Here is an 18,935-nt window from a genome sequence, read left to right on the forward strand (position 1 = left end):
TCAGTAAATCATAAAGAGAAGGGATCTTGCTGGAGCAAAGTTTTATGCAAGGTCAGCTGGTGTGAAATAATAAGCAGAAGTAGATCAGTATGGCGAGATTGTGAATGTTTCATTTTTTTCTTTAAACTTATCTGTATTTTCTAATTATTTTTAAAGTGAACTTATGTTATTTGAGTTATAAAGATGTAACACAAGTTTCCCCCCAAAAGTACAAACATGGGGTTATACTTATAAAGGAGGAGGAACAGCCCTGCTGAGGCAGGTGGAGTAAATCACTTCTCAGGAACTGAAGGAAAATTCTAAATTATAGTTCCCATGTCTCCTCCTGTGTGATGATTTGCCTGACTCCCTTAACATGGTGTGTCTCTGTTGCGTCATAATTATTTGTTTAAACACTCATTTCCCCCAACTGGGAGCTGTCTGAGGGCAGGAATCATGACTTAATTTTCTTGTTTTTCTTAACACTTAATAATGCTTGGCATGAAGCATACACTCAGTAAATGTTTGCTGAATAATCTACTTAAACATTTTACAATTGAAAAAATCACTGCCCTTCCTAAAAAGTCTTTTTTCACCCTGACTGTGGTACACTATGAGGCAGTGTGGCTGTCACCAACACAATGTTCCTTTCACTGATCTCAGGTTGTAAAATGTATGTACCATTATACTTAAAAACCTAAAAATTGTTCACAGATTTTTTTATTTAAACTCTAATGAGTCCCCTCAATGCTCTCACAACATAGACAAGGTTCAAGGATTTTAGGTCTCCACCTTGAGTTCTTAGGTTCTAAGTAATTGTAAATACATCTCCAGCTGCGTTCTGTTAACAGGGCACAGTGCAGACAAGGAACTGAGTTTTTCTCATCTGTAGTCAGGGCCAGGATGCGGTGGGGTTGAGGTGCGAGGCTATATCCTTGAAATTGTTTTGAAGTGGAAGATGTTTAGGTCCATTCACTAGCAGTAAAAATAAAGTGAATTCATTCAACATTTAGTACTCAACAGGGCTTATTGATTGCCTACCATGGTTTGGGCTGTGTTTTAGGCTAGGTCTTGCAGTACATCAGTCCACAGAGCAAAGATTCCTGCTCTCATGGAGCCTACATTCCAGTGGAGAGGAAATAGACAATAAATATGAGACATAGTAAGGGAATAAATGTGGTGCCTTGTTAGAAGACGGAAAATGCTGTAAGGGGCAGGGGGAACCCCTAAAAATAGGGCAGAGTAAGGCCACATGGTTGGTTAGAGGGGGAAAAGGCAGATTGAAATTTTAAGTAGGGTGGTAGGTAAGTCACATAAGCCTCATTAAAAAGATGACATAAGAGCAAAGACTAAAAAGGGGGCAAAGGAGTTAGCCAAGTAACTATCTTAGGGATTATCCAAAATGTCCCTAAGTGATTTTAAAGACAAATGTGGTAGTGTTTTGTGAAGTACTGTTAGAAATGATGAAAGCAAAGAATAGAGGCAATTTCAGAATAGACTAAAAACCTGAAAGGAACTAGGAGAAGTCAGTCTTTTGAGGAATTATTATTGAACAACCTAGAAAGAGCTGCAGATCTAATATATATCCCTCTGAATCACATGAAATGAGTGCTGTTGCAAATTCTAACATGAGTGTGGTATATACAGACTGAGGATGAGGCATAATATATGAATTTATGCTATGGTCATGGAACTGTAGGCTCCTTATCTGTAGATTAGTGTTGAAGCCAAGAAAGTTACTCGACAAAATCCATACTACTGTACTCATAAGTGGCAGGCATCCAAATTTCTGGACTCACAGCCTAATGTTGATTTCATTATACAAAGTAGATTATTGAATTTAAAAAATTAAACATTAGAAACCCTTAGGAACCACAACATCAGTAAACAAGATCTTCATCACTACTGCCTAAATTCCCTGAAAACCTAGGAAAGACTACACTCAATTTGGGATCCTTGTAAATGAACATGGTTAAGACAAAAGTGGCCAGTGTGAAGGTAAGGTCAGCATGTCCATGCAGCGTGGCTGCTGCTGGCCCAGCAGTTTGCACACACCACAGTGGAGGACGGGGCAGGGAGAATAATGGCATGTGTGTGTATGCATTGGCCTGTGAGCTTCTTGGCATACCCTCTGCAAACACACACATTGATTATTTAGCAAGGCCAGATGGCAGACTTAGCAGCCTGACAGCAGTCATGCCCTGTAGTGCCCCCAAAGGGTGCATGCCATGTATAAACTGCGCTGAAATTCTCTGTTGTTGGGAGATGCAAGTGGCTAAACCAAAGGCCAATGTTTTATGTCAGAGGAAAGGGGTCAGTCTTGCAGCTGGAGCAGAAAACCTTGGCTGCTTTCTGCCAGGCTCAGCAGCTTTTCTGTTGTTCCTCACCCTCAGAACAACGAGTAGTAGAAAGTATGGATATGTTCTGTAAGGGCCGTTGGATCATGGTGGTTGGCCGTGTATATACTTCATTCAGACTCCAACTACTTAGGAATTTTTAAATTATTTGTATTAACAATTGATGAGAGTTTACTTAAATTGTAAGATGGAGGGGAGGGAAAAGTTTAAGAAGCAAGTCCATAAAGTGAATGGGTATATAACCTACTTAGATGTTTCTCAGCACTTTAAGAACACATTTTATATCCAATTATTGTACAAATTTGTACATCAGATTGACCAAAATCTTCCCTTGACTATCCTTGGTTACTCAATAGCTTATATTACTAAATGTCTTTCCAGAACCCTGAAATACAGTCTTTATTAATTCAGTCTTGTTGCTCTCTAGTAGTCAGAATTCGTTTTCACTTTAATTGTTGAAGGGAAAAAATAACGTGTTTCACTTGAATTTTCCCAGTGTTAAACATTTGCTAGTCAAAGACATCTGTTTTCCCCATGGCTGTTTTGTAGCTGAAATTTTAGTTTAGTAGTCACAACTCCTGTTCATGATATCCCTAGGCTTTCTCATTTACAAAGAGAGCTGAATTAAGGGGCTCAGGGAAAACTATCCAGGAACCCTCCAATCTTGCTTCAAGGTCTCACAAACTACACTACAAGGGAAGGAACAGAAGCCCTCCTGGGGCTGTGGTAGGCAAAAAGTGTCCCTAAGAGATCCTGAAGACAGACAAGATTAAGGAGAATGACAAAGAGCTGACTCACATGGCCACAGTAAAATTTTTTGCTATTGGCTCTTGGTGGGTCTGGCTACTTTTTTAATCTCCTAAAAATGGTGTTTTGGACTGGTGCTGTTTATTCCAAGGTGATTGAACATAGATTTAAACAGCCTTCTTTTCAGTTCCAAGGGCTATATACATTCCCCCTTGACAGCTTTATCTAGTCCAAAGTCAAAACACCGAGATTTATGCCTGAGAAGAATTTGACATTGAGTTCTTTTGGATGCCCGTAGAAGTTCTTTCTACTCATGCTGCTGTATAATCTGCTTGATTCCCCCGTATTTTGAAGGACAAAGCCTAGGTTTGGATCTATACAATTACTTGGAGAAGGGGGACAAAGTTGTAAACACACATAACTCACAATTTTATTTTGACTTGTGAAATGTTATTTCATGTAACTTATTAATACAACCTAATTTTTAATGTACGTATGAAGATTCAGTTGTTTATGTAATAATTAACATAGATTTTCATAATCAAAGTTTTAAGAGTTAGAATTCATTAGTATTAATTTATGCATTTTGTGTTGTGTCCGCAGCGGGCATATGTGGAACACTGTACCACACCCATGGGAGGTGTGTGGCAATATAAGGCAGTTCCACATCCTGCTCTTAAACAGCTTATGATGTGGATATACTAGTCCAAACCCTTAAGAGAAGAACCAAAACACATTTACAGAAAAACATAAACTCAGTGAAACAGCATTCCTCCCATCTCCTCTGAGGCCTTGCTCCAGCAATTGTGCCGTCTTTCTTATAGCTTCAATATCTTCCTCTTTAGTGACCTGCTCCTCCCCCTAAACATGCCAAAGCTACTACAACTTTGAACAAGAATTTTGTCCTTGACTGCGTGTACCCATGTTTCTCCCTCACACTCCAGCTTCCTGAAAGAACAATGCATGTTCCCAGGCTTCACTAACCCTGTCGTCTGGCCTTTACTGCCAGCGCTCTATGGAAACTGTCATCATCCAGGTCACCAGCAATCAACGAGGGTGCCAGCCAATCCAAAGGACTCTGGTCCTCACCCTACCTGATTTCCTGCTCTTTTTCGGTTTTCCTAATGAGTTCCTCTTCTTCCACATTGTACATTTTGAAGTTGGCAATGATTCTGTCCTTAGGCTTCTCCTCTCTTTGTACTTGTATGTTGTCCCTCGTGATCTCACTCACACCTGTGATTTTCATTTCCTGAACTCGGTACTCTTGCTCAGTGCTTTCTCAGAGAGTCAATAGGCAAAGTGGTTGAGAGCATGGAGTTTGGAGCTCTTTAGGCCTGGGTTTGAATTTCTGCTCTGGTACTTTCAAGCTATGTAATCTTTCTGGGTCTCAATTCCCTCATCTGTGAAACAGGGAAAATGATAGTACCAACATTTTTGGTCATCCCTTGTCATTGCCAAGAGACTGGCACAATAATCTATGCTGAGAAGGAACATAAAAAAGTGGTAAGGATTAAATGTCATCATGAAGTGCATAGCATAGTGGCTGGCACATAAATATAAATGTTAGCTATTACTATCACTGGACACTACCTTTGGATGCCTTTTAGGTACCTTGAATTCAGTATATTCTAAACTGAACTTTATTTTTCCTGCAAACCTGCCTCCATTATTGCAGTTCTGGGTAGTGACTTTAATCAACCCAGTCACTAAGCAGAGACTGAGGTAACACATTTCTTTGCTCATTCCTTTCTGTCGTCTGTGCTTATACCCAATGTTTCTAAGGCTGGTTTACTTAATCTTCTTAATATCTCTCAAAGCAACACTTTCTTTTTTCTCCATGCCTACTGCCTTTTTTTTTTCAGAACTTCCACACACCGTCAAAATGCTTCTCAACATAAACCGCATTTTGTTACTCTAAGCCTCAAACCCTATAACTGCCTCTCATTTGCACCCAGTTTAGTCTGGCTTTCAAGGCCTCCCTGACCTGTTCCTGCCTCTCCAACATCATCTCTGCATTTAGGCTCTCTCCACACTGCCTACCCTCACCTAGCACCCAACTCTCTATTTCAGCTGTAATAAGCCTTACTTCATTGAGCATGCCATCCTGAGCCCTATCACTGCAGCTCACAAATGCTAATTCTTTTCCCTAGAATACCTCCTTATTACTTCCTCCTCCAACTGATGAAGTTGCACTCATCCTTAAAGATCCAGCTCAATCTCTCCTCCCCCATCATCTTTATTTTCATCACTATCTCACCTTATACTTGCTAACTGAGTTTAGTTCACTGTACTGCATTGTAATGCAATGACTTCTACGTGTATTATCTATTGCACTTTGGACCTCTTGATCCAGCAGAAACTGGATTGTATTTATATTCCCAGAACCTGGTGCAGTGCCTGACACTTAGCAGGCACTCAAACATTAGTTAAGGAAATGAATCAACTATAAAAAGCAGATATTCCTTTAAAATTTCATCTCATTACTATTATTTCTTTATTTGCCAGCCAATCTGCTCCTCCCACATTTTCAGAAATGTTTTCTACAGCTGTGTTTAGGCATTATGCACTCCTCTGTTGATAGGCTGTAAGAGTAGCCCTGCAAAATCACAGCTGGATGGATGTTGTTTCAAATGATGTTTACTACATTGCTCAGTGTCCCATTTATAAGAAACCGTGGGACAAACTTCTATCAAGTCTCTACCTGAAATAGCCATCCTTCTGAGCAATATGTGTTCTTTTAATGTTACTAACTCTTATCTGTAATTTTATAGCTTCAGAACCAAACTTAAAACATGGGGCATGCATCTTGCATACTTATCTCAACATTGGATTGTTTTTTTCTCCTCTAACTTGTCATCCCTTTTGATTTCTCCACTTTTTTGTCTTGTTCAGTTGACTGCCTTTTTTTTGTAAGCTGCCTTGAATCTCTTTTAAAGCAAAATGAATTGTACAATTTATCTGTAGGTACATAAAGTAGAAAGGAATATAAAGTAAGGTAAAAGGAAGAAGATGACATATGTACAAATGACTAGGAAGGGAGGGAACGGAGAAGAACATTAGAATTTTCTGATAACAATGGTTTTAACAGTAATGCCTCACTGATGTTCAGTATCTGTTCAACTAGCATTTTTGGCGGTACTGTGTGCCAGATGTTGTGTTCAGCATTGGGGGTGCAGAGATATACAAGATAGAGTCTCTACTCACAGGAACCCAGACTGATCAGCTTTTTTTTTTTTTTTCGTGTCCGGCAACGGATCGCAACCCTCAGTGTCATGCCCGTACCGGACCGGGACCGGCAACGGGATCGCAACCCTTGGTGTTGTGCTGCACCTCGCTCAACCAGTGAGCGGGAACCGGTCTGTATGTGGGATCCGAACCCTCGGCGGGAGCGCCACCACGCTCTCAAGCGGCGCACTGTAGCAGTGCGCCACCGGGCCGGCCCCTAGACTGATCAGCTTTAATTTCTGTTCAGATTTTAGGATTTGACTGAGATAAAAACAGGAAAGGCAGAATATCTTTCCCCCAAAGGAAACCTTTCCCTAGCCCATGGAAATTAACTTTTTTAGTTAGAGTATACTAAGCTTCTATGTACTTCAGGAGTAAGTAAAGTACCTCAAACTATGGTGGCTTAAAAGGCTAGAAGTTTATTTCTTAGACACAGAGCATCCAGAGGCAGGTGGTCCAGGGCTGGTAGGGTGAGTCTGCTGTGCATAGCACATAGCTTCCATATCTAAGGGCCAAGTCAGCTGCTCCAGCACTTACCATCTCCTAGCAGCAGCAGGAAGGGGAAAGGGCCAGGGAAGCGTGCTCACTCCTATAGGGCATGGCCCAGGCCTGCGAGTGACCCAGGCCACTTCTGCTCACCTCATATGGGCTGAACTGATTCCTTTGTCACAGGAAGCTGCGGGGGAGTCTGAGAAATGGACCTCTAACTGGTAGCCACAAGTCCAGTTAAAATAAAGAAACAGAAAATAGATAATGGGAAATCTCTAGCAAGTTCTGCCAACGTTAGCTACAATGTTTCTCCCTCTTCCTCTTCCTCCTTCTCCTCCTTCTGGTTCTAATGATTTTCCTTCTTACCTCTGAATGTTACTTAAAATCCACATGGGCTTCAGTTCCACGTCAATTTATAACTGCTTTTCCTCTCATATAGCTCACCTATGAACTTCATCTCTTCAAGATCTCAAAGATCTAGGACTTTTAAAAAGTTATTACCCAGCAATTTTTTTAAATAAAAATTTACCAATGATTCAAATGGTGTATTGTCTTATATTCTGATTTTTTCATCAAAAACTTATTCATATCATAGACAAATTTTTGTAAAATGTATGCCTTTCTCTCCAGACAGGGACATGAGCATGGTAAATGAGTCACACAATTTAGTGTTTAAGGTCTCATTATTGATAGTTCATAGTGGAATCTTGTCTAAAAGAGTTTTCTATCCCCCAATCATAGTTTATAAAGATATATTTTGGTTTTGCTCCCATTCCATTTATTTTAGCATATAAAAGATGATAAGTTGTTATGAGATACAAATCAAATTGAGGAGGGAAATGAGAGAGGGAGGGAAGAGAAAAATAATTCCTAATATTGCTGATTCTGTGTATAATTTGGCTGTCTTTAAATATTAAGTAATCTTTTATACTGATCATAAGTATATTCCTGAACACAGGGAGAACTATTTTCACTCTAAATTTATAACATTTTTGGAAGTTTAATTATCATACTTGAAGGTCAAATGGTGCTTTACTGCAATAAAATACAAAAAGTAATAAAGAAATTATTCCTGGGGAGATGAAAGTCTAGGTTCATACCTCATTAAATTCTAACTTCATAGACCATGTCTAATTTGTCATATTTAGCTTTGGAAGTTTAATACATTAGAATTTCAAATTAGGTGAAGAGATACCTGAGGCAAAACTACCTAGGGCCTTTGAATTCCAAAATGATTCAGGAGATGTAGTCAATGTAATGCCTATATTTGTAAGGATTGCCTGTCATCGTGTGTGTGTGTGTGTGTGTGTGTGTGTGTGTCACACACACATACGGGGGCACCTCAGAAAGTTTGAGTGTGTGTGTATTTGTGCTTGCCTGACTCAAAGGTTTTTTTTTAAGTAATCAAAAAGCTTGTTTATGATTCCCCCTATTCATTTTTAGGCATTCTTCCCTTTTCTGCTCAGCATATTGAAATCTCCACCCTTTGGAGGAATTTGTTCAACAAGTTGGCTGAAATGTATTAGCACTACTGTATTTTGAAGCCACATAATTACTTAAAAGTTTCCTTCCAAAATAAGTCAGTTGAAATAAAAAAAAAAACACATTTGTCAAGAAAATAACCTATGGGGGAACTAAACAGGACCTCATTCTTTCTACTGTGCCTATGCTCGGCTGCTGTGATCTATGAGATTCCGGTGGGCTCAACTTTTGAAAGAGCATAAACACAGAAATGCTTTTTAAGAAATGAAGCTTTTTTTTTTTTTTAACTTTTAGCCTGTAATTTGTCTCCTGGACAAATTGAACTGATAATGGGAAGAAATTCAGCTTCAGTTTAATATTGAGACACCATGCAAAGATCCATGTTTATGACATTTATTTTAAAAGACCCAATAGTTTAAGTATTAAAATGTGATGGAAGAAAGTATGACTGTGAGCACCAAGATCCAAATGAAATCATAGATGCTAATGTGGAATTGGAGATTTTTTGTTTCCTGTTTCCATTTACAGAAACGTTCTGATCTTCCATTCCTATCTGCAAAGCTCAGCAAGTGCTCTCTTGTCTAATGTCAGTGTCATAAGGATAAAGTACTCTTTATAATCTGTGAGATACTCTAAGTAACTGGAGATAATAGAGATTGTATATTTAGTAAATGAAAGGTAATGTTGTGGTTCTTTTCATAGCACAGTGAAGGTCAGATTAATTCCCACTGAGTAATACTGGAACCAGCACCAACACATAGGCAAACAGGCGTGTTAACAATACATGTTAAATGCTTTCTATCATTTTTCAAAAAACTTGTCAGTGCACACTTTTTCTACTTTATTTTAAACAAATAAATAGTAACCCTGTTTAAAGAGACCATGAAGCATGTTATTCCATTAAAAAATTTGGTACTAAATTTACTTGTTTTCATGTTAGGCCCAGTCAGTCCTTGCATAGTCAGCTGCTTGTCTTGATATGAATTGGGTCTTTCCATGACTGTTTCATATAATAATCAATCACCTGTACTCTTCCTTACATAATTGTTTTTATCCAATCTGCATTAGTACGAAGTTCTTGTATTCAATCAAGGCAGTTCCCGTCTCTTTCTTATGATACCTCATGGTGATTAGTAAATCATTCCCAGAACAGCACAGTTGAGTAAAAAGGAAATTCTACAAGCAATATATTTTTTCAAACAAATTTTAAAGTACCTTCTAAATGTGGTCACCTGACCTGCTTTTCTTATCTCTATCACAGAGACACTGGAAGAAACTGGGATGTCTTTTACATTTCTGTTAAAAGTGTGTTCTATACTGTTTGTTCCTCAGAGCTAATGCCCATTTCTTTAGGAACATTTTTGTTTCTCTCATTCTCTTAAACTGGTTTTCTAGTTTAAGCCATTTGGCAATTTTATGTGGTAGCTAGAGTTGGTCATGCAATTTCAGATTCAAAGGAGATGGGAAACTGCGCCCACAGGGGAGGTGGAGTGGGGCTAGCTAAGGTCCTTAAAGAGGCAGAGAGTCAGTAACAGACCAATGCAATGTTGAGATAAAAACATTCATGCAATCTGGAAAGATTTAGTGATCCAATCTAAAACTAGCTCTAAGGCAGAGGACCAGGAAAGGTATACTTGGAGATATACCACTGGGTAAGTACTGGGGAGGTCAACAAACTAGGATCTCTCAAGCAAGCATTCATTTTATACTTATAAAGGGAACAGTAAAGACCTTAGTGCCAAGTTTACATAATACAGGAACTTAGTAATTCATCCACATTCACTAGAATGAGGCAAGGCAGGTACTATCCAAGTGGGAGTATAATAAATGATATTGAACTATATCGTACTTCTTCAGGCTACTTTAATTTTTCTGTTATACATTTGCCCCAGTAAATGTGGAAAGATGGTAAACTTTGTACAGGCTTAGAAAATATGTTTAGACTATAGAAAACTACATATGTATGGTCGCTTACTGAGAGATGATTAAAATAAGCTTCCCAGGCCCAGTCCTTTACTAGATTTTGGACCATCTCTACACCATACATATGTGAATGTTTTTTCAAGGAAATGTGTACTTTTCTTTTTACTAAATTTAATGTGTACTAAGTATGTTCTTCTTTTTGAGGAAATAATGTTTAGTTATCTCAGGTAGTTGATATTTGTTAAAATATATTGAAACAAAACTTCCTAGCAAGTGATTTAAAACGTGATTTAAATTTGTCAAGTTTAATTAAATCCAGGTGGACACTTATTGGGTGTTTAAGCTACCCAGACCACTTATTCTAAAGGACTTTTCAACAATATTATGTGTATATTCTGGCATTTTTCAAAGCTTTAGGTCTTTAGTTAGTTATTTTCCAAAATGTCATAAAACATTATTATGACTAAGAAGTAACTTTCAATTCAATTCAGTCCTTATTGAGAAACTATTACCTGCTTTGGCTGGTGTCTTAGGTGGGCATATGTTCTGCCTTTGAGGAGCTTATTTCTTATTGGGAGAAAAATACCTAACACAATGTAGAGAACAGTTCAGCATGATGTAAAAATAAGGACTGGATTGTGTGATTAAAACCAGTGATTTTTAAATCTGGCTTTCTGTCAGAATCATCCATGGAGGTTTTTAAAAATACAAATTCTGGGCCTTCACCCACAGAAATTCTGATGAAATGGATCTTTCCTAAATGGCTCTCTCCTAATGATTATGATGTAGGTAGTTCAGTGAAAGATTCTATTCACCAAAATAATTTAGAAAAGGTAGGTATCAGTTTGGATAGACAACCTAGATTAAAGTGGCGTATAGCATCTTTCAATTTATTCTCTGTATTGGATCCAGGCCTTAGTCACCAAAGTCATTTAAAATAAAGCAAGTAACTTAATTAATGTTTCTGCAGATATATGGTTATGCTTCTCAACCATTGTATTGACTAGTAAATATTTCTAATTGATAATTGTCATAACTTTTTCTACATTTAATTTATCTAACATATTTCCAAGGTTATTTGAAGTTCTGTATTTTATAGACATGTTCTCCCTGTCTCCCCGTCCCCCCACCCCCAAGCAGGAATACAGAGAATCCCTCTTGTAGCTAATATGTAGCTAATATTGGATACAGTAAACTACCATAATATCTTAAGGAACAAACCAAACACCAAGACAAAAAAAAAAGTTTCTTTGATCTAAGTCCTGCATTCAGTGCTACAAAGTCTCATTTCTTGCCTTTGCAGCTAACCTTCTGGAAAGAGCAGTCTGCAAAGTAGTTAAGAGTGTAGCCTCTAATGCTAAATTCCCTGGGTTCATCTACAGACTCTGCTTAATACGGTGCCTTGATAACAAGATGTTCTCAACAGATATCAGCTCTTTTAAGATTATTTTGGCCTCTACTTCAACTCTCTTGGCTCTTAAAACTCTTTTCCTTGTTTCCCCAATGGAACACACTCTTTCTCAATCTACTTTGCTAGCTCCTCTTCTTCCACCTATCCCTTAAACATAGGTTTACCTCCCCATTTCACTTCTCTCTTTATACCCTGCGTTGTTTCTGAGTGACTCCATCTTCCGTGACTCCAGCACCTCCTCCTTGATATTGATTTCCTAGTCAATACCAGTACAGATCTCCCTCTCACCTCCAGTTCAGCACTGTCCAACAGAAGTATAATGTGAGCTTCACGTGTAATTTAAAATGTCCTAGTATCCACACTTAAAAAACAAACAAAAAAAGATGACATTAATTTAATAATATATTTTATTTAACACAGAATATATAAAATATTAAACATTTCAATATAAGGTAGTCAATATAAAATTGTTAATGAGGTATTTTACATTCTTTCTTTTATACCAAGTCTTTGAAATCTGGTGTTTTATACTTACTGCACATTGTAAGGACTTGGTCTGTATTCAGATTTTATAAAATTTACAGTTGAAAAGTAGATTCACATACTCAAGTGTTCAATACCTCTTAAAGGTCTTCTAATAATGGAATCAAGTATCAAAAACTCATTTTTCATTGGTATGCACATCCACCTTGACAAAATTTGTTCCTTATCTTTAGAAGAGCTGATTTAACTTTGATGCAAAAACATATGAGTTTCAGTATTACATCTGTGTAAGTAAATTCATTTATTTTTGTGTCAACCTAGTATTATTAAGGTGGAATTCATAGAGATATTGCATAAATTGAAAAGCAATTCCAAAATTATTAATACTATCAAGATATTGTTCAAATTTTTTTCTTGTAGTTTTATGCATATAATTTAAAAATGCTAGGAACTATAGTTAAAATCTTCTGGACATTGATTTATGTTAGGAAAATGTGTAAAATCATTATAAATTTGTATCCTAGAATTTTCAATTCCAACATAAGTTTTCTTACTTTTCCAGCTAATTTGCAAGTAAATTCTTGCTTTCCTTGAAGCTTCAAATTTAGCTTGTTCATATGCAACATGCTATTGGTGAGAGAAAACACATGATTGTGCTGTGTTTTTGTTATTGATTGTTGGATAATTGGCAGGTATTCCTTTAGTTTCAAGAAAATCTTGAATTAGAGTTCAGCGAATCTTTGTAAAACTCTTCTGTGACTTAACCAATAAACCTTGGCACAAAATGCAAGATCATTAAATTTATTGTCTTCTATTTTTTCCAAGAGTTCTATAAACTGGTGATGATTCAGAGCATTTGCATGTATACACTAAAAGGTTTTAACAATTGTATCCATGACACTTTCCATAGCATCTGCTTTGAAAAATTCAGTGCAAGTATTTTATATGTGTATAATATGTTAAAATGAAGAAAGACAAATATTAGTCTCTTGCTTTAAAACACTATTAAGTCTGGAATTTTAACCTAACAGAGCTGAAGCACTGCCCATGATGATAGAAACTAATTTTTTCATATCTAGCTGAAAATGTTCTTTAACAGATATAAAAGATTTTTAAATATCTATGTCATGAATTCTAATTTTTAGATAGTGAATTGACAATGTTTCTTCACAGAGTTGGAAGTCCTTTGAGAAAAAAAACAAAACCAAAATATTAATTGGACAGTGTCCCTTATCTCTATACTCTTTCAGAGTGCCCTTCTTAAAATGCATATTTGACCATGCTATTCCATTGTTCGTAAACATTTAAGAGATCATCACATGTTCATGGTAAAGTCCAAATTCCTTAGCATTCAATTCCATGATTTTGTCCTCCCAATATTTTCACCCCAGAACCCTCTCAACAATACCATAACACTTACTACACTGTATTGCTCTTTTAGGGCAAGGATAGTGCTTTGTCTCCATTTCCCTAATGCCCAGCACAGTTCCTGGCATGTAATGGGTGTTCAGAAAGGGTTTTGACATAGCTATTAACTATCACATCACATTAATATCATGTGCTTCAAGGGATGCCTGACTAAACCTGTATAATAAATAACCGTCCTGTATGGAAGAGATTCTACTCGTTCTAGGAGGAATCCATTACTTTTATATACAATATGTAAATAGAAGTTGGCCGTCTTACTTTAGGATGTTTATTAGCATTTTCTTCTTACTCCTCTAAAAAAGCTCTAGCCATTTGATTTATTTAGTGTGACTTAAGTTTTGTAACTGAATTTGTGATTGTTCGTTACTGGATTTTGCTTTTGTTGCTAATCGATCATCTTTCCCCTTCCTCTCTCTGTCCAGCTCCAACAGAAGCCACTATGCACCCACACCTAGGTAAGTGTTTAAGACCCTAATGTGATGAATCTTAGTGCTTGATCTACTTGTTTCTCTCTTCTGGCTATGTGGGAAGATGTTATAGAAGTGAGGAAACTCTTGGTTCTTTCATTGGCTGACCACTTGCTGAAATTAGATGTAGGTCCAGACTATGCTTGAACACAGAACCGCCCCAAGGAAACCATCGTGCTGCTCATGTGGGGGCTCACGCAAGGGCTTTCACACCTGTGAGTGTCATTCTTGGGATCCTGTTGAGTGTGACCTTTTGGCAGAGTGTTCTAATGCTGAATTTTCCCCAGCGCTCCCACCCATCATAAATACTAAAGCATAGAGGCAGTGAGTAAGGAACCATGAATGTGGAGGGGTTAACATCATTTTTGACCTGAGATTTCTGCTCAAATTAGTACTGAGTTGTAAAAAGAAAAGTAATTTGGTCATTTCTTCAAAAATTGAAATGAGGCTTGTTTAAATAAATATCTGCTTTTTAAAATGGCTCCATGGTTTTTTTCATAGTGTCATGTACTAAGTAGCCCACAGTACTTAAGTCATGGTTGTATAGTTAAGAGCACAGATTCTGGAGCCATACTGTCTGGGTTTATCTCACCTTTACCACTTGCTACCCACATGACATAAAGCAGGTTACTTAACTCTGTGTCTCAATTTTCTCATCTGTAAAATGGAAATAATAAGTTAAATGAATTTATAAAGTGTCTAGTAAATGGAATAGTTATGTTTAGAAATAAGTACATGAACAGATATCCAGTGAGGCTTACACATTGCCTTTGTAAAAGTCTCTAGAAAACAAGTGATCTTTAAGAGTTAAATTTCTCATTTGTGTTAGTGAAGACTTGAGCTTTAAAGCAATTTCCTACACTATACTATTCAGTAAGAATGAAAAGAAATCATCCTAGAGAGTTCCAGCCTTTTCAGATGTCTCTCACTGAGGGACTTCCAGTAGGTCAGTTATTTGTCTCTTGGGCTTTTCCTTTCAACCTATAAACCCAATTAATTTATTTTGCTCTTCAGAAAATCTGCCTTGAGAAGCTCGACTTTTATGTAATGCTACAGCTTGGGGCTCCTATTCTTTGGCAGACGAAAGTAAGCGCTTAGAAGCATGCCTTCTGGCAGCCAAGACAGGCTGGTGACCCGCAGTGGCCCAGCAGCAGCTCAGCCAGGTTGGGTATCAGAGAGAGCTGTACCCTGTAGGCATTTAAGGCACTGCATCTAATCGCTCAGAGGAATCATTAAATCCCATGCACCAAATACATCACAGCACTTTTTCCAGTGTGTATCCATATTCTCCCTGTTCTTGTGCCTAAGGCTTCGAGTCTGAGAAGCCAGTCCTCGCAGTACATGCTGATTCACTGGTTTCCATGACTTCATTATGTGCTTGCCTGCTGGCTACCTGGTGTAAAGGGCAAGGACAGCCATAGGAGGAAATGTCACCAAAGAGAATTTGAAAGTATGCTTCCGGATATTTGGAAGTGATTTTAATTACCCAGTGAGTTCAGAGAAATACATTTGAGTGAGCCCAAAAAACATAACATAACACCTTTGAAAAAAATAAAATCCTGTGTTTTCTCTGTTAATCAGATGATACGATTTTAATTTTTCCAAGAGGCATCTGTTAACTAGTTCAAACAAAATTATAAAGGCCCAGAGAATTTGTATTAGCTGAAACAAACTTTCTAAGTGGACCATGGGAATCAGACAAGAAGATTTTTAAAGTACTCAATTTTTATAACTTGAGTAGAAATAATTATCATTTTTTGCACAACCTTAAAAACGAGCACACTTATATGGCAGCTGTCCACGAAATTGTTTTCTTTTCTACCCTCAATTCAGTGGAAATATGTACTCAACAGTTTATGAAAATATTCTTTGCTCTTGGCATACCCAAAGTTCTTCTAAAGCTTAAAAATGAGTATATAATACAATCTCAGTGTAATAATAATATATTTAAAGCCATGGATGGTTCTCTGGCATTTCCACTGACTTCTGAATTGGCTTTATTTGGGAATTTTACTTATTCATGTAGATAATTTCTCCTATGCAGTTCTGAGAGAGAAAAAAATGTTAACAATTGAAACATATTAAATAAAAAATGAGTGAATATAGGGAATGAGAGAAAGCAGAAAGAGAAGAGAAAACGGGTCAGTAAATTACAGCAACTTTAGCTGACAATAAATAGCCAAAATATTCCATCCCCTTTCATGCTTTAAAGTGGGTTAGACACTGAATCTGTCTGGCCAGTCTCTTGGAAGTTGTGTATGTGTATGTGTCAAGATCTGAGAGACAAGCACTCTGTGGCCCCTCCTTGTAGGCTGGTACTGACCTTGGCCTGCCTTTTGTGCCTTCTGACAGTTTGGTAGGTTTCTCCTTGGGGGCTCTGGTTTCTAGACGACAAGGTATCTACACAGCAGAAACTTTTACCCTTGTCTCTTAGTAGTTTAGAGACAAAGCAAATATAATCAACTGCCCATTTAAAACTCAGTTTTAATTTAAAATACTGCTATTCTTCACAAATGCAGCATGTTGACCTTTTTGGTTATCTGAATCTACTGCTATAGTATGATTCTTTTCTACTTTGTTTTTCTTTTAGCTGAAATACATAGTGACAGCATTATTCTACGAGATGACTTTGACTCCTACCACCAACTGGAATTGAATCCAAATTTATGGTAAGTTACAGGAATATGCCTTCGTTTGTTTAATGCAAAAAAATGATGCTGACTGCTCCCTTAAGGAGCAGGTATTTGAAATTAAATTGCTGTTTAGTGCTAGGATATCAGTGAGAATTGTTAAGCTATAGAATTGGACTTTATGTAGGCCACACATGATGCTTATTTCTTGACCTTTATAAGAACTGTAGGTGGGTTCTTCTGAAAGCCACGAGTGTGGTGGTTGTGGTTAGATTGTTTTTGCAGTTTTATAAGATCTTTACATAGAAAACATTATGCTATAATGTGTCTAATAATTACATTTATGCCAAGTGAAAGAAGAGAAATGGTTTATCTGAAATGACAAATGATTTGAATCATACTACCAGATAATTTCTAAGTGATTGGATCACCTCATTAGTTATACTCCATTCTCTCCTTCGAAGGCTGTTTTAAGACAATTCCATAGGATTTTTGAAGGCAAAGAAATCATGAACCAAAACTCACTCATTAAAAACTTGCTAATTACATAATTGGATTCCTGATTTTGCTGGCAATTTGTTGTATTTTTGCTGACTTTGAAGGAATAGGTTTGTTGACCCAGAGCTACAATCAATCTGCATAATTTGGGAGAATATCTGAATTTGGATTTTCTGTGATACTGAATGCTTTTGTACAGACAGTAAAGAGTTCCAATATAAACTTTTAAGTTACAAGCAAACTTCAAGCAATATTCAAGACTAGAAAGAGAATAACCATTTCATCCTCAATGTCAGCATATGATATTATTCTTGTTTTTGTTTATTTTCAGTTTTAACAATTATTTAGTAATAATTGTTTTATATATAATAATGAATTTTAAAAGGGATATGGTTATCTCAAGTAGCTAATAGTTTAGTAGAGGAGACACTATAAAAACATTTTTTAAAAAGTTTGTAATCCAAGGTAGAAACCCTTAAATGTGGTAGAGAGGTACAAATGATATACTATAGGAGTTCCAAAAAAGGAGAGATGAATCTGGTGGGAGTTCCTTGGAGGAAGTGGCCCTTGACCTGAGAGTTGAAGATGACACGTAGATAAAGAGAGTGTTGGGGCTTCAATCCTAGGCAAAGGAACTTTTATGTTGTTTTCTGGGAAAAAATATAGATCTAGATAGTATAAATGTAGAAAAAAAATTATCAAGCTAGAGTCATATAGTCTCATAATTTATGTGCCTTTTAAAGAGGCCACTTATCAATATAACTCTATTTCTCTATGAGTATATCCTAAATGTAAATTTCTTTTAAAAACTGAAAATCTTTATTAAGAAAAGGCAAAACAAAACAAAACATTTTCTAAGCATTGGTTTTATTTAGGAAAATTTCTCCACTTCTCACATTTGGCTTTCTTATATTCTATTAATATAGATGTTATCAAATGATTTGTTTCTTTCAAGGCAAGTTCATTTCTGTCAAGCTAATTCATTTTCTTCAGTGAGTTCTCTTGACAAATACAAAATGTGACTTTTATGTGGCTCAAATTCTGTTGTTTTTTAAATCAATAAATCATGATTGATTTTGCTTCACCCGTTTTCATGACTGATCTGATATATGCTTTCTTGACTAAAGTTATGGATTTTGTGTCCCTTTTACTTAAACTATGGTTTTTCCTACTTTTTAAAAAATATTTTTTTTTTACCTTAAAAAGCCATCTTCTATCAAATATGCTCCAGAGTAATTTTACTTTATTCCGTATCACCCGCAATCTTCTTCACTTAGCCTCTTTAAGACAAAAAAAAAAAAAAAAAGCCATGAAACTGTCATTAACTCTTATTATTTGAGAGCTGACTTTGTTGAACAAAAGGTGGCAGAGTCTCTGAGGTCAGGCCAGTCTGGTTTGACTCTTGAGCAAGCCACTTGCCAACTGGGTTCCTTGGAAAAAGCGAAAAGCTGCCTCACGTCTCTGAGCTCCATTCCCCTGCAGTAAAACAGGAGCAAATACTGTCCTTGCAGCATTGTTTTAAAGTTTAAGGAGTATGAAAAGGTCCTGCACTGTGCCTGGTGTATGGTAGGTGCTCAGTACAAGTTTGTCTCCTCCCCCCTTCCTCTCTCCTTCCCTCCTTTCCTGTCTTTCTTTCTCCCTTCTTTATTTTCCTCTCCCTCCCCCACTCTTCTCTTTCTCTTTTCTTCCTTCCCTGCCTCTTCCCTCCTCCTTTTCCCCTTCCTCCCATGATATATTTGCAAAGAGGCCTATTTGTTTCTTCTAAGCCCAGATATGATTTTTTTTTTTTTTTTTTTTTTTTTTTTTTTTTTTTTTT

The 18,935-nt window shown here is 36.9% G+C and overlaps 1 protein-coding gene across 2 annotated transcripts in view; it reads left to right on the forward strand.

The window, feature by feature from the left end:
• Window positions 1-18,935, forward strand: part of RELN (reelin) — a 472,813-nt gene that overhangs the window by 203,561 nt on the left and 250,317 nt on the right. For both annotated transcript variants that reach the window (XM_008592225.1, XM_008592230.1), the window contains exons 5-6: window positions 13,947-13,979; window positions 16,582-16,660. In XM_008592225.1, coding sequence (XP_008590447.1) covers window positions 13,947-13,979; window positions 16,582-16,660 — 112 coding nt within the window. The remainder of the gene's footprint in view (window positions 1-13,946; window positions 13,980-16,581; window positions 16,661-18,935) is intronic.

Source organism: Galeopterus variegatus, unplaced genomic scaffold (genome assembly GCF_000696425.1).
Source record: "Galeopterus variegatus unplaced genomic scaffold, G_variegatus-3.0.2 Scaffold153, whole genome shotgun sequence".
NCBI lineage: Eukaryota > Metazoa > Chordata > Mammalia > Dermoptera > Cynocephalidae > Galeopterus > Galeopterus variegatus.